Here is a 24,100-nt window from a genome sequence, read left to right as displayed (position 1 = left end):
AACACACTCAGCTGGGAACCAGGTACATGCTCTGCTGTGCCCCAGTATGTGCAGCCGAGGGCTGTGAGGTTACTGACCGTTGCCTGGTGGTGTCACACACTGTTATTTTGTGATTCAGGAACCTCTGGTTCAGTGCTGTCTCCTGGGGAAGCCTGTTCAGACCAGAAGGCCAGAGAGGGACTCTATCAGGAAGGAATTGACAGGACAAGGGCTGAGAGTTTGAACTAAAAGTTAGTAGGTATAGATTGGGTATTTGGATGAATTTCTTTCCTCTGGGGGTGGTGAGGCACTGGAGCAGGCTGCCCAGGGGAGCTGTGGATGCCCCATCCCTGGCAGTGCTCAGTGCAGGGCTGGATGGAGCACAGCAGCCTGGCATAGTGGGAGGTGTCCCTGCCTGTGGCAGGGTGGTTGAAATGAGATGGTCTCTAAGGTCCTTTCCAGCCCAGAGCACTCTGAATCTATGAAGAGAGTTCCAACCAGCCCCAGTCTCTGTGTGCCTGTTGTGGTACCGTGGTGTAATGTTGGTGTTCCCCAGTGGTCAACCTGGCCTGAGCCTGGTCTTCCCAAAGCCCTGCCAGGTGCCCTGGTACCTCCCTTTTTCCTATCCAGCCTCCTTCTGAAATAAACACCTCATCCCTATTTGTATTCTGCCTCACCCATCCCATCTTGGCTACAGCAGTTCCTGTATCTGCTGTTTCAGGCACCGTTCTGACCCCAGGCCTGCAGCTCCTCTGGGAGAGGAGGGCAGCGCTGAACTCTGCTTTCTGGGCACGGTGTCAGGGCCTGAGGGGATCAGCACGGAGCTGTGCCAGGGTCAGATGAGCATCAGTGGAAGCTGCTGCACTGGAGAGTGGTGGATGTGGACCAGGCTGCCCAGGGCAGTGAGCACAGCCCCACGGTGCCAGAGCTCAAGAAGCGTTTGCACACTGCTCTCAGATATAGGGTTTGGATTTTGGATGGTCCTGAGTGGAGCCAGGAGTTGCACACAGTGATCATTGTAGGTTCCTTCAAACTCAGGGTATCCTAGGAGTCCCCACCTGCCTGTTTATAACGATGATAGGACCATGCACTTCGAGAAACATCCCAACAATTAAATCATCCCTTCTTTGCTGCTCACAACAGTGGACATTAAATGCTGACTGCACCAGCAGTGTCTGGAACCTGAGCAGTACTGTAATTCTCACTCAGCTCTGGCCTGTTTTATTTTTATCCTTATCAAAGGATGTTGGAGTCTTTTGTCTCTGATATTAACACCGGTACTTAGAGATGTTGCAGTGGCATGGAGTGCTGTCTTCTAAGTGCACTCAGGGTTTTCCAGCAGATTTTTATTTTGCCTTGCATCTGGCAGATAGAAACTTGTTATTTCCTAATGCAAAAGCCAGTCTGACTACACTCAGTTGATATCCTTTTTATCTAACAATATTGTTAGAGAGACAGAGGACTGTCTCTCTGTCGCTGCTGTGATCAGAGGAAATGAAAAAACACAGGAGACAGTCTCACAGTGCTATAGGAGCAGGACCGAGGTGTGCTGCTTTTCTTTGTTGGTCGCCCTGAGCACAGGGAGCTGCCACAAACTGCACTTGTTCAGATATTGCACTCCTCTGCGTGGTACCTTAAGGGGAGAGAGGCTGCAGCAGCACCCGCTGCTGGTGGGCTCTGGGGGGAGTTCGTGAGAGCAGCTGATACAATGGCTTTGTGATTCCAAGAGGAAACAAGCACTGTCTGCTTATTCCAACCATTGAAGGTTATTTGTCGTTTGTGTTCTAATTACTCTTGCTAGATACTGGGAAGGTGAGATTTATCAGAACGGCTGCTGTGGCAAGGAGCTTAAAAGTGGAGGACTCATACCAACACTACAAAAATTAATCTAATTTCATCTACTGTTCTAATACTGCAAAACTGCTTTAGTGGTACTTGACGTACTTACCAGCGAAGAGTGATGGATTATATTATTGATTTTGTTATTTTCAGACCTCAGTTAACAAATACCTGTGGTACGTGTACGTAATGCACAGAGTCATAGAGTGTCTGGAGTTTTGGTGGTTTGAAATATTCCGAAGTGCATTTGGGATGAAGATGTGATGGCCTTTATCGGTATCGTGTGGATTTGTGACATTTGGTGTGAAAAGGATCCACCAGTGCTGGCATGGAAGGAAACTTTTGGAATGGGGGGACTTCGGCTCTGACGCGGGGCAGAAGCAGGTAGACTGGGAGCACTGAGGTCTGGTATCCTTACAACAGAAGGCTGCCGCTTCCTCCACTGGAAGTAATCTAATCACGTCTGTATCTGGGATAGCTAAAATGAAATCACTTGGCATAATTACTTCATGTCTAGCGAGGCCTGTAGCCATTTGGATTCTAAAGTGAAGGGAGTTTAACCACTGGATGTCCAAAAAGTAATCAGTGCATTTCACTTTTAAGATACGAATAGAGACTGTGTTTCAAATGTCTGAAAACGTGAAGCTGAATCTTCGCTGTGATCCTCTTGTGTCTGAGAGCACATATGACAAAGCTGCAGCTTTAACCTTCTCATGCTCTGTTGCATGTTCCTCTTGATACAGAACCACTTCAGACTGAGAAATTATTTTCGAAGTTCCATTTGAGCTAGTGGGAAAGCGTGTAGCTGAGGGGCTGCTTCCCAGGAAGTAGGTAGCACCAAAACTGCTATTAAGGGACACGGCAAAGGAGCTGAATGTTGTGCTGCACAAAGGAGTGTAATCCACGACCAAACGAGTTTCTTGCTGGAGAAAATGTGCTGAAGCAAAGCAGAGGTTTTGTGCAAATAACTGTTAGTTGTCAGAAAGGATGAGGGGAGGGGCTGCTGCTGGATGAGCGCAGCCATAGCGGTGTGCAGAGCATCCTGGAGCAAGCATTGCTTATCAGCAAGGTAACGTTTGTCGTGGTGTAGCCAAGGAGAGCATGAAGTTGATTTAAATAGTTCAGGCTCACTTAACTGGTGTTAGACAAAAGCAGAGCTCTGTGCCAGGCTGTGTTCAGTGACTGTAACTCTGTTTATTTGAAAAGAATAAAAATGTATATTCAGGTGATGGGAAGTAATTGCTGTTAGGGAGTCTCCACTTACTCTACTTACCTTCATCTGAATGAGGGTAACAAATGCGGTGTCTGCAGTCAGCACCGAGATGCATGTCTTGGTTGTGAGTGTTAAACAACTGTGACTTTTTTGTGTCTTTTCCCTCTAAAAATGTCAGAGGAATAATTTATTTAAATGAAGAATTGTACTGTTACTGAAATAACTGGAACATGCCAGTCTTGGTTTTGTTGATTAAACTGTAGAGCCAAATCTCAACATCTGCTCCATGAGAACAAGTTCCCTTAAATTGGCTGATTTCCTTGTAAAAGATGTCCTTAGCCATTCATGTGATTACCTTACTTGTGGTCTCATAAAGCAGAATTTCAGTGAATTCGATGCGTTCCCACCTCCGCTTCCCCAAATAATCTCAGCTAGAAAAAAAACCAACCTGTTTTTCTTAAGTTTATTCAGTTCTCTGCATCAGGGAGTGTTTGCAAAGGCTGAATGATGGTGCATTTTGCTCTGTTTCAGTGCCTGATGACCTCTCCATAGAAGAAAGAGAAGAACTTCTAAATATTCGCCGCAGGAAAAAAGAGCTGATTGATGACATTGAGGTAACTGCTTTGTCTGTAGGATTCCTTAGGAGACAACCTCAGTAGATTAAACTACAGTAAACCACAGCTTTTCACTGTCTGTAGGTATGAGCCATATCTAATGTAATATGTAAATGGCCTAAATGTTACTAACTCTCAAGCAGGTTTAGGATTCATTTATGTGCTTTTAAAAATGCTAACTTCTGGATTTATGTAATGCATGGTGTGCATATGTACATGTGTGATTTGTGCAATCAGGGGCTCAGGAAGCAGAAGATTTGTAGCCAGGAAAGGAGTGAGAGAAAAATGTGGGTAAATAAATGTATTGAAGGTGTTGGTAGTGACACTGGTCGTGGTGTTCTGACAGGAGCACACACGTGGAGTTGATTCACGTACGTAACATTCACTTGGGAGCTTCATCCCTTCTTCAGATGATTAGTAAATACATTATGAAAATAAAACCTAACTGATCATACTAGTACTTGATAGATCATTTCAGAATGAGCTTTAACACGGATTAACTTAATTTACTTCCTTCTTTTGACAGAGATTAAAATTTGAAATAGCTGAGGTTATGACGGAAATTGATAATCTGACTAGTGTGGAAGAAAGGTAAGGAGTGCCAGTGCACAGACACGATTCATTCACATCTGGAAACTGATTCCAGAATAGAAAATAGAAGTGGGCATCGTGCTGAGCAGACCTTTGGTCACCTTTATTCTGTCTGTTATAAAGAGTCAGAAGTTTGACTCCATCCCATCCAGGTTTGTTAGGAGGAGAATACATTGAACAGAATGCAGTATTTGAAACTATCCAACTAATAATGAATAGTTCACTGGAGCTTCAATCACTTGGAGTAACAGTAAAGAGTAACCTACTTTTCCCCTTAGAAAAGTGAATGTCCCAGTTGTTGGTTTTTTTTTGTGATAGAAAATTTGAAGTAGTCAAAATGCAAATTAAAGTAAGCTCATCCAGAAATCGTTCTGGTGAGTAAGAATAACTGATAATTGCTTTTTTCTTTTTTTTCTCCTTTCTTCGTGTGTAGCAAAACTACACAAAGAAATAAGCAAATAGCCATGGGAAGGAAGAAATTCAACATGGACCCTAAGAAGGTACTGTTACTAAAATTCTACTGCTTGGCTGGAATCAAGCTGCTGCTTCTAAAATGATCTATGGCAAATACAGTGTGTTTTTTTACAACATTTCAAACATTTCAGTTGTATAAATTGTCAGCCCTTGTTTTAAATTGTTATTATATACATAGTAGAAGATAGTTATCAACAATAAAATATGCCACGTATTGATTGAAGTGGCTTTCAGGGAGATTATTTGTACATGATAAAAGAGTGTTCTATGTTGGCATGTCAAACCATTCTAAAAGTACTTAGATATTTGGTTACCAGTGAAGTAATAGATTTTATATATATATATTTATTAAATAAATATACATGCCCTCTGATTCTTCACAAACGCTTTTAACTTGCTTCGTAGTTATTCTCACATGGACACTTACATTTGCATATCTGAATTCTTTTTGTGAAGAAGTTGTGTGTGAACATCTGTATATTTGTGTGCTTACATAACACATACACCCATCTGTACTGCTTGGACAGACAGCTGCAGGCAGAAACTTCTGTATCAGCTTCAGAAAGGCTGCCATGCACATATCTGGGTTATAAAGTAGTGTATTTCTCTCCCGAACCTCTGCTTCTCTAAAGGAATTGTTAGTTGTTCTGCATATTGAGTGACCTGCATGTTCTCTTGTAGATTCCTGATGTATTTAAAAGAGCTGCTTTGAAATTCTTGGCTTGTCTCCTATATTTTTCCCTTTAGCCTTTGTTTCAGTTTGCATCTTTCTTGCTTTCATTTTCTTTCTGCTGCCTTCATTGGGATTCCATTTTGAATTTGTGAAGAATCTTCTTTCATGTCTTTCCTAAAATTGTTTAAGCTTCACTTTCCTTTCAGGTTGTCTTGGAGTCATTATGATTTGCTGGCTTTTCTGCAATGTTCACATGCAGCAGTGGCTGCTGTTCTTTTGTCTGCTTTTGGTTTAGCAAGAACGCTCAAGCACTGTGTGACACAGAACCCTTCTGAATTTAGTGGCCACGTCTGTTATTTTTCTTCTCTGTTTTGATGTCTGTGTCACTTCAGCTCTGTTGAGGGCAGCATATCCCTGATATTCTGACTGCTATTTTCCTCCATCTGTTTTGCCTTGTAGAAGTTTGCAGCAAAATCACACAACACTACAAGCTGCTTTCATTCCAGTGTTAACTATTTTTGCTGCTGTTTTTATTTGGATAAAGTTATTTCTGTAAGTAGATGCTGTGGCCACGTTACTACTGTAACTTAATGTAAATGTGGTAAACAGGCTTTCAGTAGTAATTCCTTAAAAATGTCTATAAATGAGTGGTGGCCTGCAGTGGCTGGCTGCTCCGAAGCTGGATTGTCTGTTGGAAGCTGCTGCTTTATTACATGCAGCTGAGATGTGGGTCCTTCTAATGCTGGGTGAGAGGAGGAACTTCTGATCATTGTGACAACAGTGCTTTTCCTTCATGGCAGGTGGGGAGGTGCTTTCCACGGTTGGGAATGTGAAAGAAGCAGAGTCACAGTGCATGCACTGAATCCTCACAGCTTTTTTTTCTTAAAAATCCAGGAGTGGAGATGTTGTGTTTTCGTATCAGCAGGAACACATCGAGCTGGTTTCTTTAACCATTTTTATTTGAAGAGCTTTATGTTTTCTAATGGGGTAACCCAAACGTAGGGTGATTGTCTCCTTACCTGAAAATTGTCATTGAAAACTGCGTTGAATGCAGCTGGGTTACATCAGGTGAAGGTCTGTAATGGTCAAGTTTGGGAAACACACACAGCAAAACCAAACAAAAAAGTGCTTCAGAAATCCCTGTGCAGGGGACATGGAGCTGTGCTTCGCCTTCCCAGCAGTGGGTGTCACTGCTGCCCGTGGTGGGCTCAGGAAATGGATTCTCTGTGATAAAGGATTTAATGAAGTGCAGAATTGTCAGTAAGTTGGTGTAAAAACTGAAATTCAAAGATTTAATTGAACAGGCTTTTAAAAAACAAACAAAGCTAAAAACTGTACAGCATTTGTAGTGAATAACAAATACTTGTGTGACTGTGACTGTGTGGGGGGGTCAAACTCCTGTGGCTGCCTTCTGTCTTCCATCAGCCTTTATACAGAGAAGTTACATGGAGTCAAAAGATAGTGGAGGAGTTGAGGAGAGTTAGGCTGACCTATTTTACAGTTTATTCCAGACACTAGAGCTGTTGTCCCAGACATTCCTTTCCTGTCTGATTTCTGCTTTAAAGATCTGAAGAATTAAAAAAAACCCAACAAACAAAAAAAACCCCTCAAAGCCACTGACTTTTGCAGCGTGCTCAGATCGTGGTTTCTGAGCAGAGGCATTTGTTTTCCATGTTTCCTGTCATTTCCATGTTTCAGTAACCTGTACAACTTGAAAAGAAAATCTCCTGGGCAGTCTGTTTGTGTTAAACAGGAACAGTGTGGTCTGGCTGTTGAGCAAGGCAGTCTGCAACTGCAGTTCCTGATGTTTGTTGGAAGGAGGGTTCCTTCTTGGGTGGCAGATCTGAGAAAGCTTTTGTATTATTCGGTATGCAGAAAAAACCCTGTATGTTTCGTAGGTGAATTTTTTGCACAAGTGTTATCAAATATGCTTGAGATGATCTGGTTTTGAGGAGATCTCAGCTATTATGAGATCTACTTCAAGATGAAAATGCTATTTTCTTTGCCATGAGATCACATCTGTTCTGAAATGGCTTAGAAAAGTAATGAGTTGTCTGACTACCACCATGTGATCAAGCTGAGTTTCAGATGATGAAATTGTTAGGAGAGAGATGCACTTAGGACTGGATTTTTATAATCAGGTGAATATCTGCTTGACAAAAAAAAAAAAAAAGTCTATTTTCTGACCTGATTTAACAGAGAAAATGAAGTCTTGGAGCTTAAAATAAGTTATATATATATTTAAACAGATATCTGTTCATGATCTATGGAGTGGTGGGATGACAACATTTCCAGCCTTTATGTAATCTTCAAGTAACCCATAGACTCCTTTATTTCCTGCTTTGCAAAAACTCTCTGGGCATCCCCAGAGTGGGCAAGTTCTGGGACCTGTCATTTACAGCAGCCTAGGAATCCAGAGGCTTGATCAGGTGCCCACTGAGGCCAGGTAAGGCTCCTCCTGGCTTTGGTAGAGACCTGAGTGGTTTCTTGGGCAGCCCTTTGTGAGCAGTTTAATTCAGGCACCGTTTGCAGTCAGCCAGTTCCCAGTGTCAGCATAATTCTTTAAACTGGTTTCAGTATCTTCAGCCATAACTGCTGCAAGTAGTGACTTGATGTACTGGGGTGCAGTTTGCCAGTGCTTTATTTTGTGTCACGGTGGTGATGAAGTTATTCCTGCATACCTCTTTGTTATATGATTTTACAGATTATCTTCAGACATGTGCAGGGTACTGAGCAGGCCAACTTGCATTAACCTGCTACGGCAATATTTGATATTTCTGTAGGTAAGGAATTCAAACTGCCACCTGGTACTTCTAGTCTTAAAAATGTGTTCCCATTTTTATCTGCCAACCAGTATAAAATACTGCTTATCTGACTGGGAGAAAAAGTTCACGTGTTTTCAGTTTCACATATAATAGATAAATAAAAACTGTAGACCAATTTAACTCCTTTATGCTGTGTGTGCATCTGTGACGCTATATTGATGCCAAATGTTATGAGCAGTGCTCACATCCATACTTGTGGAAGAAAACATAATATTCCTTTTCTCTTAAAATTGCTTTTCCCAGGGAATACGGTTTCTGATAGAAAATGACCTCTTGCAGAACACTGCAGAAGACATTGCACAGTTCCTTTACAAAGGAGAAGGATTAAATAAAACGGTAATTGGCGATTACCTCGGTGAAAGGTAAAATAATGAAACTTCATTCTTGTTCACAAAGCATGCTTACCAGTTTTAGTAGTTACCTTCCCCTTCGGAGACTGCACGAAGCGGTTTCTCCTCAGAGATCTGGAAGAGCTAGGGAGGAACTGGTACTAACCTAATAGATGTGCTTTTTCTCTGATTAGCTGTTGTTCTTTCTAAATGGATGCATTGTTGAATAATATTTAATTCATTGTAACTTACCGTTTTGAGAAAATATCCTTAAATTTGGCAACAGAGCAGAATTAATACCGTAAGCTTTTGGAATGCTGGAGAGTTGTATTACAGCAGTTCCAGGGATTCTTGACAGCGTGCCCAGACAAGGCGTGATTTACAATTGATAATAACTGATAAGAAGGAAATTGCTGATTAAAACTGATCATTCCTGGGTCAGTAGTTGTAAGCGGGTTTTAGGGTCATCTCTGCACACAGGCTTCCCCTTAGCAAGGAGGCAGCTCAGAGAGCAGCTGCATCAGTTCTAGCACAATAAACACGTCAAATGCAATAGAATGCATGTTGCTTCCAGTGAGGTGCAGCCCAGGAATGGACTTTGGGAAAGGGAGCAGCAGGAGACAGAAGGGGCAGGTACGTTGGAGTACGTGCATCTGCGTGCTTGAACACGTTCTGCTTCTAATGCCAGTTGTGGAGGTTTAAAAGCTGACTCATTTCGGATCTGCTGCTGTAGTGATGTGTTGTGGCAGATCCCCTGTGAGACATCTCTAATCTCTTTAGAGCATCAGCAGCACAGTTTGTGCAGTATTTCCTCCTGACATTAGTGGGCGCAATGAAAGTTTTCACTGTAATACGTATATTTTGAAAAGGTATTCTGTGAAGTTTCTGGGCCATGGATGTAGAAGTTTCAACAATTTCATGTGCAGAGTTAGGATGCTGAATGCCTGGGTGGTGGTGTGCAATTGCGTTAACGTCTGCATAAAGCAGGCTGTGGACATTTTTCAGAGTTAGGTTCTGCCTTCTGAAATACTTCCAGTTTTGTACTCCCAAGCCTGGAATCTGTGCTCCTGCAGGAAGATGTCACCACTGTGACCAGTCCCACTGGCATACTGCAGAACGGTCCTGTTGCTGCTCACATATAACATCCAAAAATGTATTATTATTTCAGTGCCCATCTTTTGGATTTTTCATGATTTAAACATGGGAAATTGTAGTTGATTTGTCCTGAACAGCAAAAATTTACCTGTTTTTTTTTTTTTTTTTTTTAATAAATCTGTTAAGTTGGTGTTAAAATCTGAGGGGAATTGGAAAAAGGGTCTTTTGTGGTATCAGGTTTGTGGTGTTGGAGCTGCACCAAGCACAAGTATGGCTATTAATCCAGTCTACATTAAAACAGAAAAGATCAAAAATTAGCATATAAGGCTGATATTTGCTCTGAATTGCAGCAGCTTTATGTGCATATAGGCAAGAGAAATCTTTGCCTTAAGATAACAGAGCGGCCCTATTGAGTGCTCAGCTCAGTCGTACCTGATAGGAGTTCACTGCTCCGCAAAGTATGCAGCTAGGTTGTGTAGTACTGAATGTGGTGAGAATTGCTTCGTTCTGCTTGGTGGAGCTGCTCTGTGGATCTGCCAGCAGTCTGGAAACGTTGTAATGAATGGTTTGCTGTCAAGTATTTTCTTGTGAGTGATACAGATTAGCTACAAGTGTTTCGTCAGTAGTGCAACAAGATTCTTGGTGAACGCACACCTTTCTATTTTGGGGTGGAGGCTGATATGCAACATTCTGCTTTGATTATGTATTTAAAGCACACCCTGAGGATTACAAACCTTTCTGCTTCTGGCGTATGAACGCAGTGGTGCTGTAGACTAAATTCTGTCTGCATTCAAATCATTTTGTGTTCGTCAACCTTTAAATATAGCTTTTGCATTCGGATAACCTTGTATGAAACAAAGCATACTTGGGCTCAGGCTTTGCATAATGATGTCAGAGATAGCTGGGAGAAAGCCAAGTCAGAAGCTTTTAGTAAACTTCCATTGCAACAGTTTTTGAGAACAGAATAAGAGCGTGGTACCTCTTACGTACTTCTTTTCAAAAGCTGTTCTCATTATCAGTTGAAGTACAACCTATTTTTCCTGCATTGTATGGCTAAAGAAATTAATCCTGCCTTAATTGTGTTAAGTGTTCATTACTCAGTTGCTACAAAAGATTATTGTACTGAATAGATTAATCAGGTATCCTTCCCCTATGAAGGTAGGTGCAGTGATAACAAATATGAAGCAAACAAAGACCACTTCCAGGGCATTTAAGAAAGCAGCGATAAAATCCGTTCGAGTGCACTGGCTCTTGGTAGCTTTTAATGCTAACAGAAGTGGGCAGAACACCAGCAATTAAAATACTCCTCAGCTGAACAGGGTAGCGATTTCTGGTGGTTTGATTGATCAGTGTGATCATCTGTCTGTTTGCTTATTCTATAAGAAGAAAATAGAGGTAACTAAGAAGGCTTGGAAGTTCAGAATTGTAATGGTTTACTTCTGCTCTTTCACAGAGATGAATTTAATATTAAAGTTCTTCAGGCTTTTGTTGGACTCCATGAGTTTGCTGATCTCAATCTTGTTCAAGCCTTACGGTGAGTACATTCCTCTGTTCTTCCTTTTCTGAATGGTGTGTTCACAGCAGGCACTGCTCTGGCCTGCTCTCAGAAAGCTGACACAGCGCTTGGCGTGGCTGCGCTCACTGGGCCAGTCAGCAGAGCTGGTTCTGTTTTAGCACTTCCAATTGTTTGTAGCTGTGACTTTCTGGTGTGCCTGCCGAATGTGAACATTTGAAGACCCAATTTTATATTTCTGCACAGAGATGGGTTAAAAAAAAAGCCCAGCCAAACACGATTTTCTTCGCTGCCCTCTTCTTTCTCCTTTTCTCCCACTTGTTCCTATGGGTGGGTGGGAGAGCCAGAATTCGTGTTTGTGTAACTGCACAGAGGTGACTTTGGAACAAGTAATTTCTTCCTACTTAATTCATATTTTCCCAACTGTCATGTGAATTAAAAAAGTGTAATTTTTTTTCCTTTGGTGTGTAAACTTGATTTCTCTGAGCTGATAGCATGGAGTTACCCTGCGAAGCATACAGTGCCCATGGAAATCCACAGTTAGTCTAGGAAACTAAGGTGAAAAAGACACTTGTGCCAGACTCGCTGCCTCGAGTGACTACCCCTGACCATAGATAAATTGAAGTGCTCATGTGATCTTTGTCCCTGGTGCAGCACCTTGTGATGTGGAGTCAGAACAACTTTGCAATGGCTGAGTGATGTGGTGATGTTAGCCTGAGCTGCCTGAGGTGTAAGCTGAGGCTCTGGCTGATGCAGATTATCTGGAAGGCTTCATGTCCCTATCTCTTTTACTCATTTTAACTATAGGATTGATTTTATTCTACCTTAGCAGCTGCTACTATTAAATGTTTGTATTTTGGTAGCTTACAAAATTCGTGATCTGGGTTGGAACCTTGTACCAGGTGAGTAAAAGACAGTACATAGATCTAAGCAAGCTAAGGATGGCCTGTGACACTTTGATATCAAGTCCTACAATGGAAACTTATGAGAGCAGGAGCAAGTGGTTATTATATTGACACCCACAGTACAGGGAATATAGAATTTGTTTTGCATGGCAGAGCATGTAACTTTGCTGGTCTAGGTCCTGTTTTAGTGTAGATGATTCTTTTGCTAAAAAAGAAAACAAATGATTCAATTAATTGAAGCTTTTCAGTTTCACCATTTGCCAAAAGTGAATTTGTGAAGACTTCTGTCCTGTATGCATTCCAGAGTATCTATATGTAGAAGCAGTGAGTTAGGAAAGTAAAAACTCACATTCAGTTCATGCTGATCTCCTGCATACGTTACAAAATTACTGAGATGATATTGTGAGTCTTTCTTAAGATCTGGGTCTGATCTTTGTAGGGTGAACTTGCACTTGACAGGCAGCACTTCTCTCGTGCTCTGGTGTTTCTCTTGTTGTTTTCATTGTTTAATGTTTGAAGAATTCCCTTCAAGATACTGAGTGTTGCTGTACTCCTTCCTTCTTTCCCCTACCAGAAGTATTTGATCTCCTTTTTACATTGCAAGTGAAGTCTAGCTGAGTGCGTATTGCTTATAGCAGACAGGAATCTCAGGGAGGATTGAACTGTTTTATTTTCCTCTGTAGTATTCTTGTGACAAAATGGGATGCATACAGAAAATTGTTTACTAGTCTTGAAAAAAGAGATTCTCAGAATATGAACTGCTGTATTACCTTGCCTGATAGCATGCAGTGCTGCTGGCTGAATTTCTGGGTTAGCCATCTGTGCATGCTGCTTTATGATAGCTCCTGACTTGTTTGTTGAGAAACTGAGAACATATTTCTAGGACACTTTAAGTACACGTTGCTGGGTTTTGTTTCTGATTATTAGAAATAGATGCTTAATATGTAAATATTGGAATGAGCCTAACAATGATTCTTCTTTTCTGTAGGCAGTTTCTTTGGAGCTTCAGACTCCCAGGAGAGGCTCAGAAAATTGACCGTATGATGGAAGCTTTTGCTTCACGCTATTGCCTTTGTAACCCAGGTGTCTTTCAGTCCACAGGTCAGTTATATATGATGCTAAAATATTAATGTTCTTCTACATCTGGTGCAATGAAACAGTGGTTATTTTGAAAGTTCAAAATATGTGGAATAATCACATCTATCTGCTATCTTATTGTGTACTCCACATCTGGAAAGTACGAGCTGATGGTCAGTATTCATTTCCACTTACTAAACTCTACCATTAATATATAAAATAATTCAAGCATAAAAATGAAGCATAGAAACGTAACCAGGCTGTTCTGGCTGGGTGTAGTGAAAATGCTAAGTCATAGCTTGAACCACTGAAAAGAATGGGACAGGCTCCTTAGCAGGGTCTGTTGTGACAGGAGGAGGGGAGATGGCTTCAAAGGAAAAGAGAGGAGATTTAAATTATGTAGCTATAGTATATTACATATAAAGTCATTATTTTTTTTCCTTAGGAGGACTGTATCTTTCCTTTTAGCAGTCTGCTCATCAAAGACTCATCTCAGTTAGAAACACAGCTCAGTTTTCTATTGAATTACATGCTTTAGAAATATGTAGGCCATAAAAAGCTAACAAAGCTCTCCCATCCTGCACTGGATGCCATAGCATCTTAGTGTTGTTGGTCTCTTCAGTTACATGCATGCGTAGCTTCCTGCTGATCACCTAATTTGAGAGGAAGAAAGCAGGCAAGGAAAAGATTAGAAGGTCAGTAAATCTCCAGAGGGAAATCCTTACTGAAAACAAAATGCAGAAGATGCGAGTGCATCTTTCCTTGGTGTAGCAGAGATTGCCATTCTGCTTTTTCTTATGCTTGATCTTGTGTTTGGATTCTGGGAGAGCTTACTATAGTCACAACCACATCAAGAGGCACAATGAGATCTCTTTTGTTATCCTTTGGTATTGGCACCTCATGTATGCCAGGAAATTGAGTCATTCATTTACGTGCAGTTCAAGTATTATTTTGAGGAGACTGTTCTTCCTCTGGATGTCTGTGATAAAACTTTGAATTGGTGTCTGATGGATCAAATCTGTTATTTGCACCTACTACATTTGCTTAGCATCTACTGAATCTATTCTGTGATCTCTGTAAACATAGAAAATATGTACATAGAAATATTAATCGTTTCTAATCTGATTTCAGATACGTGCTATGTGCTGTCATTTGCGATCATTATGTTGAACACCAGTCTACACAACCACAATGTGAGAGATAAACCAACAGTAGAGAGGTTTATTTCTATGAATCGTGGCATTAATGAAGGTGGAGACCTTCCAGAAGAACTGCTACGGGTAAGTGAAATGGTGAAGAAAAGGGGCTGCTTTGTGGGGTTTTTTCATAGGAAACTTAAAAGCATATGCAACAGCTTTCAGACTCACTTGTCAAGGGAAGTAAGAACATTTTCTGCCGTGCATAACCATTTGAGATTTTATGGACATCTTTCCTTTGCTTTTTGTACAAAGGAGCTGAGAAGCAGCAGGACATTCTGGGTCCGTTTTCTGTTAGGTGTTATTAATGAGGTCTTTTTCCTTTTTTTAATTCTTCCAGAATTTATATGAAAGTATTAAGAATGAGCCATTTAAAATCCCAGAGGATGATGGAAACGATCTAACGCATACATTTTTTAATCCAGATAGAGAAGGTTGGCTGCTGAAATTAGGTGAGTTACCAGAACAGTTTTGCTGCTGTGTTGGCTCATTGTTAATGTGTCTGCTCCTTCTGTGTCTGACTGCTTCCTTATGAATGGAATAGGGTTCATGTTGTAATTTACATTTAAAGATGTTTGAGCCAAAATAAGTAACTCCTTTACAACTGAAGGCTGTTACTCCTTACTGCACATATACAAGCCAGAAATCTTGTTTCAGACTTGGGAGTTTCATTTCTGGTATCTGAGAACTGAAAACTCAGCAACAGAAAGGAAACTCCGTGTGGTGTTTGCCACGTGCCATGATGGGTCGGTAACAGCTAAACCTCCATATGGTCATTGCAGAAAACTAATGTGAAATTTCAACTCAGTTTTCTCTGTGCAAAAATAGGTTCTCGTCAAAGAGTTATTTTTGTGTGTCTTTATTTTTCCATATTATTTGTGAGTTTCTCTTGGTTTGGTTTTGGCTATGATTTTTTAATGAGTGGTTTAAATGTGCCTTCTTGTTTTCCTTATGGCCTATGACCTATCACCTTTCTGTTCTGTGACTGGCTGTCTCTGCTTATTCTGCATTAGGAGGTACGTATCTGATTGCCTTCCAGTCCCCTCTCGTTCAGTTGCTCATTCTTTTATTTTCTTCCTCCCTCCTCTGTTTGTTTTTTTTTTGTCTTTGTTTTCTTTTATTTTTTGTTGTTGTTGTTGATTTCTTTCTTAATTTTATTGTAGCATTTTGCTTTTTCACTCAGTATCACTAACAGTATCATCAGTGGTATCTGTCCACAAAGGCTGGCACGTGAGTGCCTAGCTCGTGTGCAGGTGTCTTCTGCAACAGAAGGAGGTGCTTAAATGTAAAGCAGAAAAATAGAGAATTCTCCTCCGCTGAAGATACAGCTACAAGAAAATTCTGACCGAGAGATTTTTGTACTCTAACAAAGATCCAGAGTGATTTTGTTACTTGTACATCAGTACATAAGAATTTTGGGAAACTTGATTACATCTGAACTACACATACATCAAAGCTGTTCTTTTTCCTGATTTTCTTCTGTAAATGTTGTACTGAGTAAGCGAGATATATTCTTAAATTGGCATGGAGTTCATGTTCAGAGAACCTGTGGTGATGTGCAGTCTCCTGGCACTGCAGTGTTACAGCCTCTGTTAAAGCTGATGGGATCCATTTGTTTATTGCACTCAGGGATTTTCTCTGTAAGGCAGAGTGAGATTTTATTTTTTCATTTGCTTTTTTCCATTGCGGTGGATCTCTCTTGGTTCACTCAGAGAACCACCGGTGACACACTGTTAGAGGCGGTTTTTGGCCGCTTGAACTGCTTAGTAAAGAAGGGGGCACTTCACACTTGGAGAATGGTGACTGAAGTGTGAAGAGGGATCGGTGCTTGGGCTGAGAGGTGGGCTGTGTGCTCATGGAGCTTCCTTTGGTGAAAGCAGGAGAGCTACGGACCCTCTGCTTGTGTTTGGAAAACAGTGTTTGGGCGACTGCTGGGAGGACACAGGTGAAAGGAAAGTATTTGTAATTGTTCACGTGATCAGCAGTGTCTGCTTTTGACCCCTCCATTATGGATGCTGTAGATTTCCTCTCTTTCTAACTACAAAAAAATGCAAAGCTGTCTCCATGCTCTTGCTTTTTGGCACGCAGCAGCTGAGCTGCTACAGTTTCAAAGCTGGCTCTGCAGGCTTTCTCCACGTTATAACACGAGGTATTAGCTATCTCAACTAAAAAGCTTCTATGATGAAGTAGAAGAAAATGCATTTTCTGGAGGTTGGGAATAAACCCATATTATGAAAACTGTACATTTATATCCATAATACACATAAAGGTATATGCGTACACAGTGCAAGCAAGAGTGCTGTGTGCGTAGAGGAGTGCCAGGCATTCTGTGGAAGAAATTGTCAACAAAATACATATGAGAGACCTAAATAATGGAAATTGAAGGAAAAAACGTGGCTGAGAGCTGCCAGGTGCTTCTGGAGAGGTGCTCCCTGGTGCTGAGCATGGTGTGCTGAGAAGCATTGCACACAGGAAACCCAGCAGCAAGCACGTGTGGGACTGCAGGCTGCTGCCTGCTGCTGTCACGGCAGCTGGGTTATCTAAGGGTGCAGATGGGTATGGACAGATGCACTTTGCTAGATTATCTGCTCTGACTAGAAATAAACCTTGCTATATGTGTGTATTTTCTCTTTGTTTTCTCTCCCTCAAGTTTCCTATTTGCTCTGAGGCTTAAACAGTATGTGAGGGAATGCTGCCTTGATCCACACTGTCTGCAGTGCTACAGGCTGTCTGCAGGCCTTTCTGTTGGGGAACAATTTTGATTGGAGTTTCCTTTAGGTCTGGAAGATGTAGGTATTAATAGTTTTGGTATAGTTGAAACGCTGAGGAGATTATATCCTGGTATGTGAGATTACGTGCTCCATTGTATTAATATTTGCTTAAAAGATTTTTTTATATAAAAAGTCCTGAAGCATCTCCCTTATGAGGAAAGGCTGTGACACCTGGGGCTGTTCAGCTGAAGAAGAGAAGTCCGAGAGGGGATCTCATCAACACCTCTGATCGCCTGGAGGATGGGTATCACAGGGATGGGGACAGATTCTTTTTGGTAGTGCCCAGCAACAGGACAAAGGACAATGGGGAGGGAATCTGTGCATCTGAAGCAGCTTCAGCTGGCGAGCAGCTCCATGTGCCTAACTTCCTGTAGGGAGGGGGAAGCTGTGACACTGCTCTTCCAAACAGGAGAGGAAGTGACTCAAGCCTGACACAGGACATGAACTTTTGCTGCCCATCAGGCAGCTGCCAAGAGCAGGGAGCTTGTCCCAGTGCCTGCTCCCAGGCCTGCTGTGCCCATGCTGCTTGTTGCAGCACATCTGTCCTTGGGAGGATGGCACTGCTTTGCTCAAATGTGGTGCAGGGGAACAGCAGTGGGCAGTCTGGGAGCTGAGGGCCTCCTGAGTGTGGGTCCTATTTCCCTGTGGTGTAGGCAGGCTCTTGTACTTTGTTGTCTTGTTCATAGTTCACTGAGAGTTGGAAAAAAAGTATTCCTGTGTTGGGTTATGTAGGTAACGGTGATCTGTGTCCCTCTTTGTCTGTGTCTTGTCTTGTTATGGCCTTCACCTGTTGTTCCCTTAGACTTCTGCTGGCAAGACACTATGCTGCTTTGTTTTGTTATTTAAGATGTCTTTGTGTTTTAATTTATCATCTGGATCTTTGAGAAATACATCCTCTGCATCTATCAATTTCTGTAAAGGTTTACAGATTCATGTGCTGATTTGCTTGGTCTCTTCTGATACCAGTGAGTCCTTCTTAGCTTAGATCTTTAAAAGGCTGGCAGCTGGGATGAGATAGGAAGCACACTACGAAGGCCCTGTGCTGGTGTTTCGTGAGCCTACAGCGATCTGACAAGAAAAATAACGCTTTGTTATCAGTAGTTGTTGCCCATTAATCTTCTGTGCTGTTCATGGGCAGCACAGCCTTACCAAGCAGCTTCCTGAGCTCAGTCCATGGTGAAGGATTATTAAGTGCCCGTTATTGGGGATGCCTGCAAATGTGATGAGTGTGGGTTAGTTGCCTTCTGAGTTTATTAGAGTTTCTGTGCTGTTGGACAGCTGCAACTAAGTAATGGGGCGGGGATGCAGGCTTATATTTGAGAATGGTTGCTTATCTTGGAAGAAATAAGTCCTGCTTCAGTGCTTTTTTTCTGGAAGAGCAGCTCATCTCTTGGTGGAGCAGGGAGCTGTGCTCTCGTTCTGCAGCTCACGGCAGTGCCATAACCTGGTGGGCTATTGGCTGGCTGGGGGGATGGGGGCAGGATTTAACACTGCAGTGACCCTCGGATGAGATGAAAAACGTGTTGCCTTATGGTGAAGGGAAGGACTGCCCTGGCAGTCGGCTTGACTTGGCTGCTGCTTCTTCATGATCCAGAAGTGAATCAGGGCAGTTTGTTGGTTCTCCGTTCCTGGACCAAATACCTCGTGCTGCTCGAACCCGCTCTCGGTCAGGTGACTTACGTGCCAGTTTGTATGGGACCTATCACAGTGGTTGTACTAAAATGCCACCAGTTCTTCCCCTCACTGTCTCTAGTTCACTCAACCATCCATTGTCACGGCTTTTGCATCTTGCACTATTTTGCCTTCTCTTATTTCACCACACCTGCTTGCAGATGATTTTCTTGAGATGTGTGTGTGTAGTTGAAGCATAAAATTTGAGTGCCTTGAACGTTGCAGTGTGTTGGCACTGCATTATAGAGCAGATCATTAAACCACACAGCAGGACTTGGTTTGCACTGCAGATATTTGTGCACCTATATTTAAAAAAATGCTACCTCTAGAATTGTTCTTTAACCTCAGTGCAGAATTTCAGATCATATCAACAAAATTCCCACTATCTCAAGAAGAGCAGATGGATAAAAAATGGTTTGTTTCTTACATTTGGTGATGACTTTAAAATTGGGAGTCTGGTGTGTATTAACAGAGCGTGCAAGGGTGTTCAATAAGAAAACCAATTCTCTTGAGGTGGTTGGATTAATGAGGCTGAGTCGTTGCTGAATGGATGAGGCACAGGTGGTGACAGAGCCCTGAGGCCGTGCAGCTGTGGTGGAACTGCCTGTGGATCAGGAACAGGGGAACTCTTTATTTACAGCTGTCTTTCCTGGAAATGACTCTCAAAAATTACAGTTGTGGAATAGTGGAGATGTTGTTAGGTAGCAAACTGCAGAAGGAGGGATGAAAGGACAGAGACAGCAGTCTGTGCTCCTGAAAGGAGCTGCTCCACACAGTGTGACACTGGCAGGTGTAAGCAGTGCAGCAGCTGCTGCTAACACGGGGAGATAACAGCACTTCTGGAGCAGTAGCTGTGCCTCAGTGTGTACTCAGTGACAGTTCCCCATTAAGAGAGCAGTAAATCATCGGGAGTGAGTACAAGTAGCACATTGGTGTAGGACTTCGGCAGTGGCTCCTTGTTGCTGACTCATCAGATTTGCTTTGTTTGCAAGCAGTAGTATTTATAAGCACCTTGAAGCTAAATCCAATTTATGTGTGGAGTGCAAGGAAGGTGATAAAGTGTCCTTGTTTTACTGATGAGACCCCCCCCATCCTTGTGGAAAGACAGGCTGCCCTGTGGTTGGAGCCCACTTAGTGGCTTTGCTGCTTTCCCATAGCAGCACTGTATTCCTGAGGGATATTTGATGCAGTAGATGTGTGTGCAGAGGGAGCAGGGCTGAGTGCTGAGCTGTGGGGACGGGGTGAAAGCTGTGACAGTTGGCAGCTTTGTGCCTGGTCAGCAGCACCATAGTTAATGTTGGCCCAGGAGTTGAATCTTCGTACAAGTTACAGAAATGTTTTTAACCTCAGCTCATCTGTGCCTGATCCATTTGCAATAAGTAATTAAAATACATACTGGACAAACAAACACAACCAAGTTACTTCCTTCTTATCCACTGCTGAAGCCTCGACAGTAACTTGTTTCACTTATCAGTATCTTTTGCTTATAGGGGGAAGAGTGAAAACGTGGAAACGACGGTGGTTTATTTTGACTGACAATTGCCTGTACTACTTTGAATACACAACTGTGAGTAGCTATTGCTGTGAGCTCCCTTTGTAACCCATGTATGGGAAAGAATAATAACGTGATGTTTTCTTCTAGGACAAAGAACCCAGAGGGATTATTCCGTTAGAAAATCTTAGCATAAGAGAGGTGGAAGACCCTAGAAAACCAGTAAGATATCCTCATAACCATTTTTTTTAATGAAGAAAATAAGTAACCCTTTTGGAACTGAGATTGTGTTCAGTGAAGTTGTTTCTCAGTTGTTTTGCTTTGTTTTTAATGTATTTTTCCATTCCTGCTCTCCAGAACTGCTTTGAGCTCTATAACCCCAGTCATAAAGGCCAAGTGATCAAAGCCTGTAAAACTGAAGCTGATGGCAGAGTGGTGGAAGGCAACCACGTAGTGTACAGAATATCTGCTCCCACCCCAGAAGAAAAAGAAGAGTGGATCAAGTCTATCAAGTGAGTTTAGAGTTTAAAATATCTTTCCAAAATGAAGTGTAAGCTCCTTTTCTGAGTACGTTATGAAGCGAACTTGCATCTTAACCTCTTCAGGGATGAAGGACGAGGTCTGTGTGCTGGATGGGTCAGGCTGTCTCCTGTCTGGCCCTAAGAAGCACAGCAGTGCTACTAACTCGAATGAGGAAAATGCTCGGTGGTGTTTTCTTTCAATTTAATGTTTTAAGCAAATGTAAAGCCTTTTGTTTTCAAAAGCAGATAACTGTTATGAAACTGACAATTCATGTTCTTCCTTCCAGAGCAAGTATCAGCAGGGATCCCTTCTACGATATGCTGGCAACGAGGAAACGAAGAATTGCAAACAAGAAATAGCACCTGATCAGCAGTGTGTGCACCTGCATCAACTTCTACTGGGCTACAATGGAGAGATAATGTAAACCCTGGGCAAACTAAAGGAAGACAGTAACTGTAAATTATATATATATATACACATACATATATATGAAACTGTATATATATATATATACAGTTTGACACAAAATCTTGGCAAGACCCTTTGGCATATAATTTGAAGAAAGATTCGCACCTCAGAGGATCATTTTATTCAAACTTAATTCAACTGAAGGCATGAAAGCTTTGTTTCCACTTGTGTTAGTTGCAACTACAGTTGGCTTGGACTGGAAGGAATAGTGAAATATTCCATACCCGTTTTGTGAGCTCATTGCCTGTAAGTAAGTGGAGCAGTATACACAGTACTTTTCTGTCAGTTAAATGCAACACTAAAAGCTGGGCTCAGCAGCAGCCTAGCACTTTTCTGTAGGCAGGAAACCTGCAATCTCAGTGTTCTTGAGTCTAGCATGTATTGCAGTACATGAAGCCTTCATTTAGAGCGCGTGCTCCATCTTCTGTAGAAGGAGTTTTTCTTCTTTGGAAGTGCAGCTGAGTGCCAGATGGGCAGCTCATTAACCAGCTGTGCCAAAGGGTTTGCATTGAAGCAGACAGGTCCTGCCAGCAGAGGCCTGGCTGCAGACATGACACTGTGTGCAGATGTGGTTTGGTATTTGCCAGAAGGTGAAAACTCATTCCAGTCTGCTCACACAATAAGCAGTATGATTTAATGACTGGTTATTCTGCTTTTTATATAGTAACATCCTTCCTATGTTTTAGATATATCGTAGTTTAATTAACACTATTACTATTAAAGGAATAAAGTGACAGCTTGTGTGAGTTGTGAGGGTTCAGGCTTTGCATGTGAAAACACCCTGAAATAATTTCACATGCACTTACTGTTTTTAAAGGGAGGAAAACCAGGAGAGTGTAATCTCTGTCAGATGCAGCCCTAGGGAGGTGAGCAAGTGGCATTCATTCATTCTTTGCTTGATAACAAACTTTGAACATACTGAGAATTTAAGTATTTTTGTTACCTTAATATTTTCAGACTTGGTCTTCAGTGTCTGAAAAGAGGAGTAGCCATCCTTCTCTGTACCTGAGGAACATAACCCTGCCTGTCAGTTACATAGTGCAGCCAGCCCTGCGTGGTCGTGTAACTGATGGAAGGACTGCAGGGTCATGTGCTGAGGCACGTTCTGTTACAGCACTTTCCTGTTGGTAGAGCACGTAACGTTCTTAAGGTGAAGTCCCTCATTGTACAGGGAGGGCAGAAAGTATTTTTTGGGGGGGCCCTACTCATTTTAGCAGTACTTTTTTCCCTCTTGTTGATCCTGAGCCATGCCTGCCCTGCCAGTGGATGCTTGGGTGACCCAGCACGGTGCCAAAGCAGTTTTGCTTCTTGGATACATTACAGGAATTCTGCACTGGCAAGACGACAGATGTACTAAGTTGATGTTTTTCAAATCTCTTTCTACCTTTAAAGTACTGTCCGTTTTGTGGTTGCTGTCTTATGGATTTGCATTGCTTTGTGCAGGGTTTTCAGCCTGCTTTACTGCATGCTTCAGAACAAAGCAGAGGCTGCAGTCAACTTTCCTACACCACAGGTTTTCCCCAGAGCATGTGGAATTGCAGGCTGCTTGGATGAATGCTCAGATCTGAGTGAGGAAGCAAAACTCAGCCAAAGGAGGTAGAATCCTGGGTTAGTAGTAAGTAGCAGTGTGGAATATCTTAGCTTAATGGAAGCCATTTAAATTCTATAGAAACAGATGAAGTTGTACCTCCTACGTCTGCAAAGCAGTGTGATGATGCAGCTGCTAATGTATGACTTGAGTCTTCTGCTGTGCAGCTTCAAGTCCTCCTTTCAAGCCATGTGCTCTCCAGTTCCAGCTTCGGATGAGGTTTGTCACACAAACAGCAATAAGCCCAACTGGGGGCGAGTGCAAAGCTGAAACACAGCAGTGTATTCCTGGAGAAACAGGAGATTACCAAAACACTAATAAGCCATGAAGCACTTTTTTTTCTATTGATTCTTCTGATAGATCATCTTCAAGAAAATGTATTTATTTAACCAAATGAGGATGTCTGCTGATGAGCATGAAGGAAATGCCTTGAGTTCTTTCGCTGTACTTAGTTGAAAGTTCTTATATCCTGCAGGAACAGTTATTTAGAGTAACAGGTATCTGAGGATATTATAGCAGGAAATATATTATTTTGTAGCATTAAAATGTGACATCTAAAGCAGCTACTTGTGGTGCTCAATACAGCTATTTAATTTACCAAAGCTAATGGAGTGTCTTTCCTGTTTGTGATGATATTTGAATTCAGATGGTGGGGGCTGTTTTTTTTTTTTTTATAACAGTATTAATGGAGTGAAACCGGCCCAGAATTTCCCCTGGCCACAGGGCCAGTAAAACAAAGTGGCTTGTGAAAATTTTGGCCAAGTTCAGGTACTATCCATGAGGGTGAAGAAAAATCTCCCAACCTTTCCCTTCTTGATTGGGCTTCAAGTCCAGGTGTAGCTACCATGACAAGCTGCTCTGCGGCCTAAAGCAATATCTGTTACAGTTGGCTGTGCTGAGGAAAAGTCCCCTGGGAATGACAGACTTCTCCCCTCCTGTTGCACTGAAAGCTGCGTGATTGTTTTGCTCTCTGGTTTCACCATTGCCTTTTGAAACCACAGGAGCCAGCAAGAGCCACTACTGCTTCTGCCACACGTATGGCTTCTCTGAATATCCAAACTGTCTGGCCACTAACTTCAGCCAACGGGGCCGGTGCAGGCAGGGAGAGAACTGTATATAATACTTAAGCTCAGCTGGACTGACTTAAATTTTACAATTTTCTGACAAAATAAGCTCTACATTGCTTAACATCTTGAACAGTTTTAATCCGGTACAAAACAGAACCTTTATAAACCAAGCAGCATTTATAATGCCTCATATATAAA

At 42.1% G+C, this 24,100-nt stretch overlaps 1 protein-coding gene across 2 annotated transcripts in view; it reads left to right on the top strand.

Moving 5' to 3' along the window:
• CYTH3 (cytohesin 3) overlaps positions 1–24,100 on the top strand; it is a 425,983-nt gene that overhangs the window by 23,448 nt on the left and 378,435 nt on the right. The window contains exons 2-13 of one of the 2 annotated variants that reach the window (XR_010621969.1): positions 3,563–3,645; positions 4,172–4,236; positions 4,670–4,736; positions 8,452–8,570; positions 11,086–11,166; positions 13,039–13,151; positions 14,259–14,407; positions 14,664–14,775; positions 20,256–20,332; positions 20,408–20,479; positions 20,615–20,769; positions 21,066–21,294. Coding sequence is in view for 1 of the 2 variants with exons in the window: in XM_065732601.1 (XP_065588673.1) it covers positions 3,563–3,645; positions 4,172–4,236; positions 4,670–4,736; positions 8,452–8,570; positions 11,086–11,166; positions 13,039–13,151; positions 14,259–14,407; positions 14,664–14,775; positions 20,256–20,332; positions 20,408–20,479; positions 20,615–20,769; positions 21,066–21,138 (1,166 nt within the window). In the remaining variant the exon portion in view is untranslated. Of the gene's footprint in view, positions 1–3,562; positions 3,646–4,171; positions 4,237–4,669; positions 4,737–8,451; positions 8,571–11,085; positions 11,167–13,038; positions 13,152–14,258; positions 14,408–14,663; positions 14,776–20,255; positions 20,333–20,407; positions 20,480–20,614; positions 20,770–21,065; positions 21,687–24,100 lie in introns of those variants that run through there. The other variant, XM_065732601.1, reaches the window with a different exon arrangement.

Source organism: Cyrtonyx montezumae, unplaced genomic scaffold (assembly GCF_038088225.1).
Source record: "Cyrtonyx montezumae isolate F1298 unplaced genomic scaffold, pur_monq_1.0 scaffold_16, whole genome shotgun sequence".
NCBI classification, from domain to species: domain Eukaryota; kingdom Metazoa; phylum Chordata; class Aves; order Galliformes; family Odontophoridae; genus Cyrtonyx; species Cyrtonyx montezumae.
The sequence above is the reverse complement of the archived record's forward strand: the minus strand, read 5'-3'. Positions and strand labels throughout refer to the sequence as shown.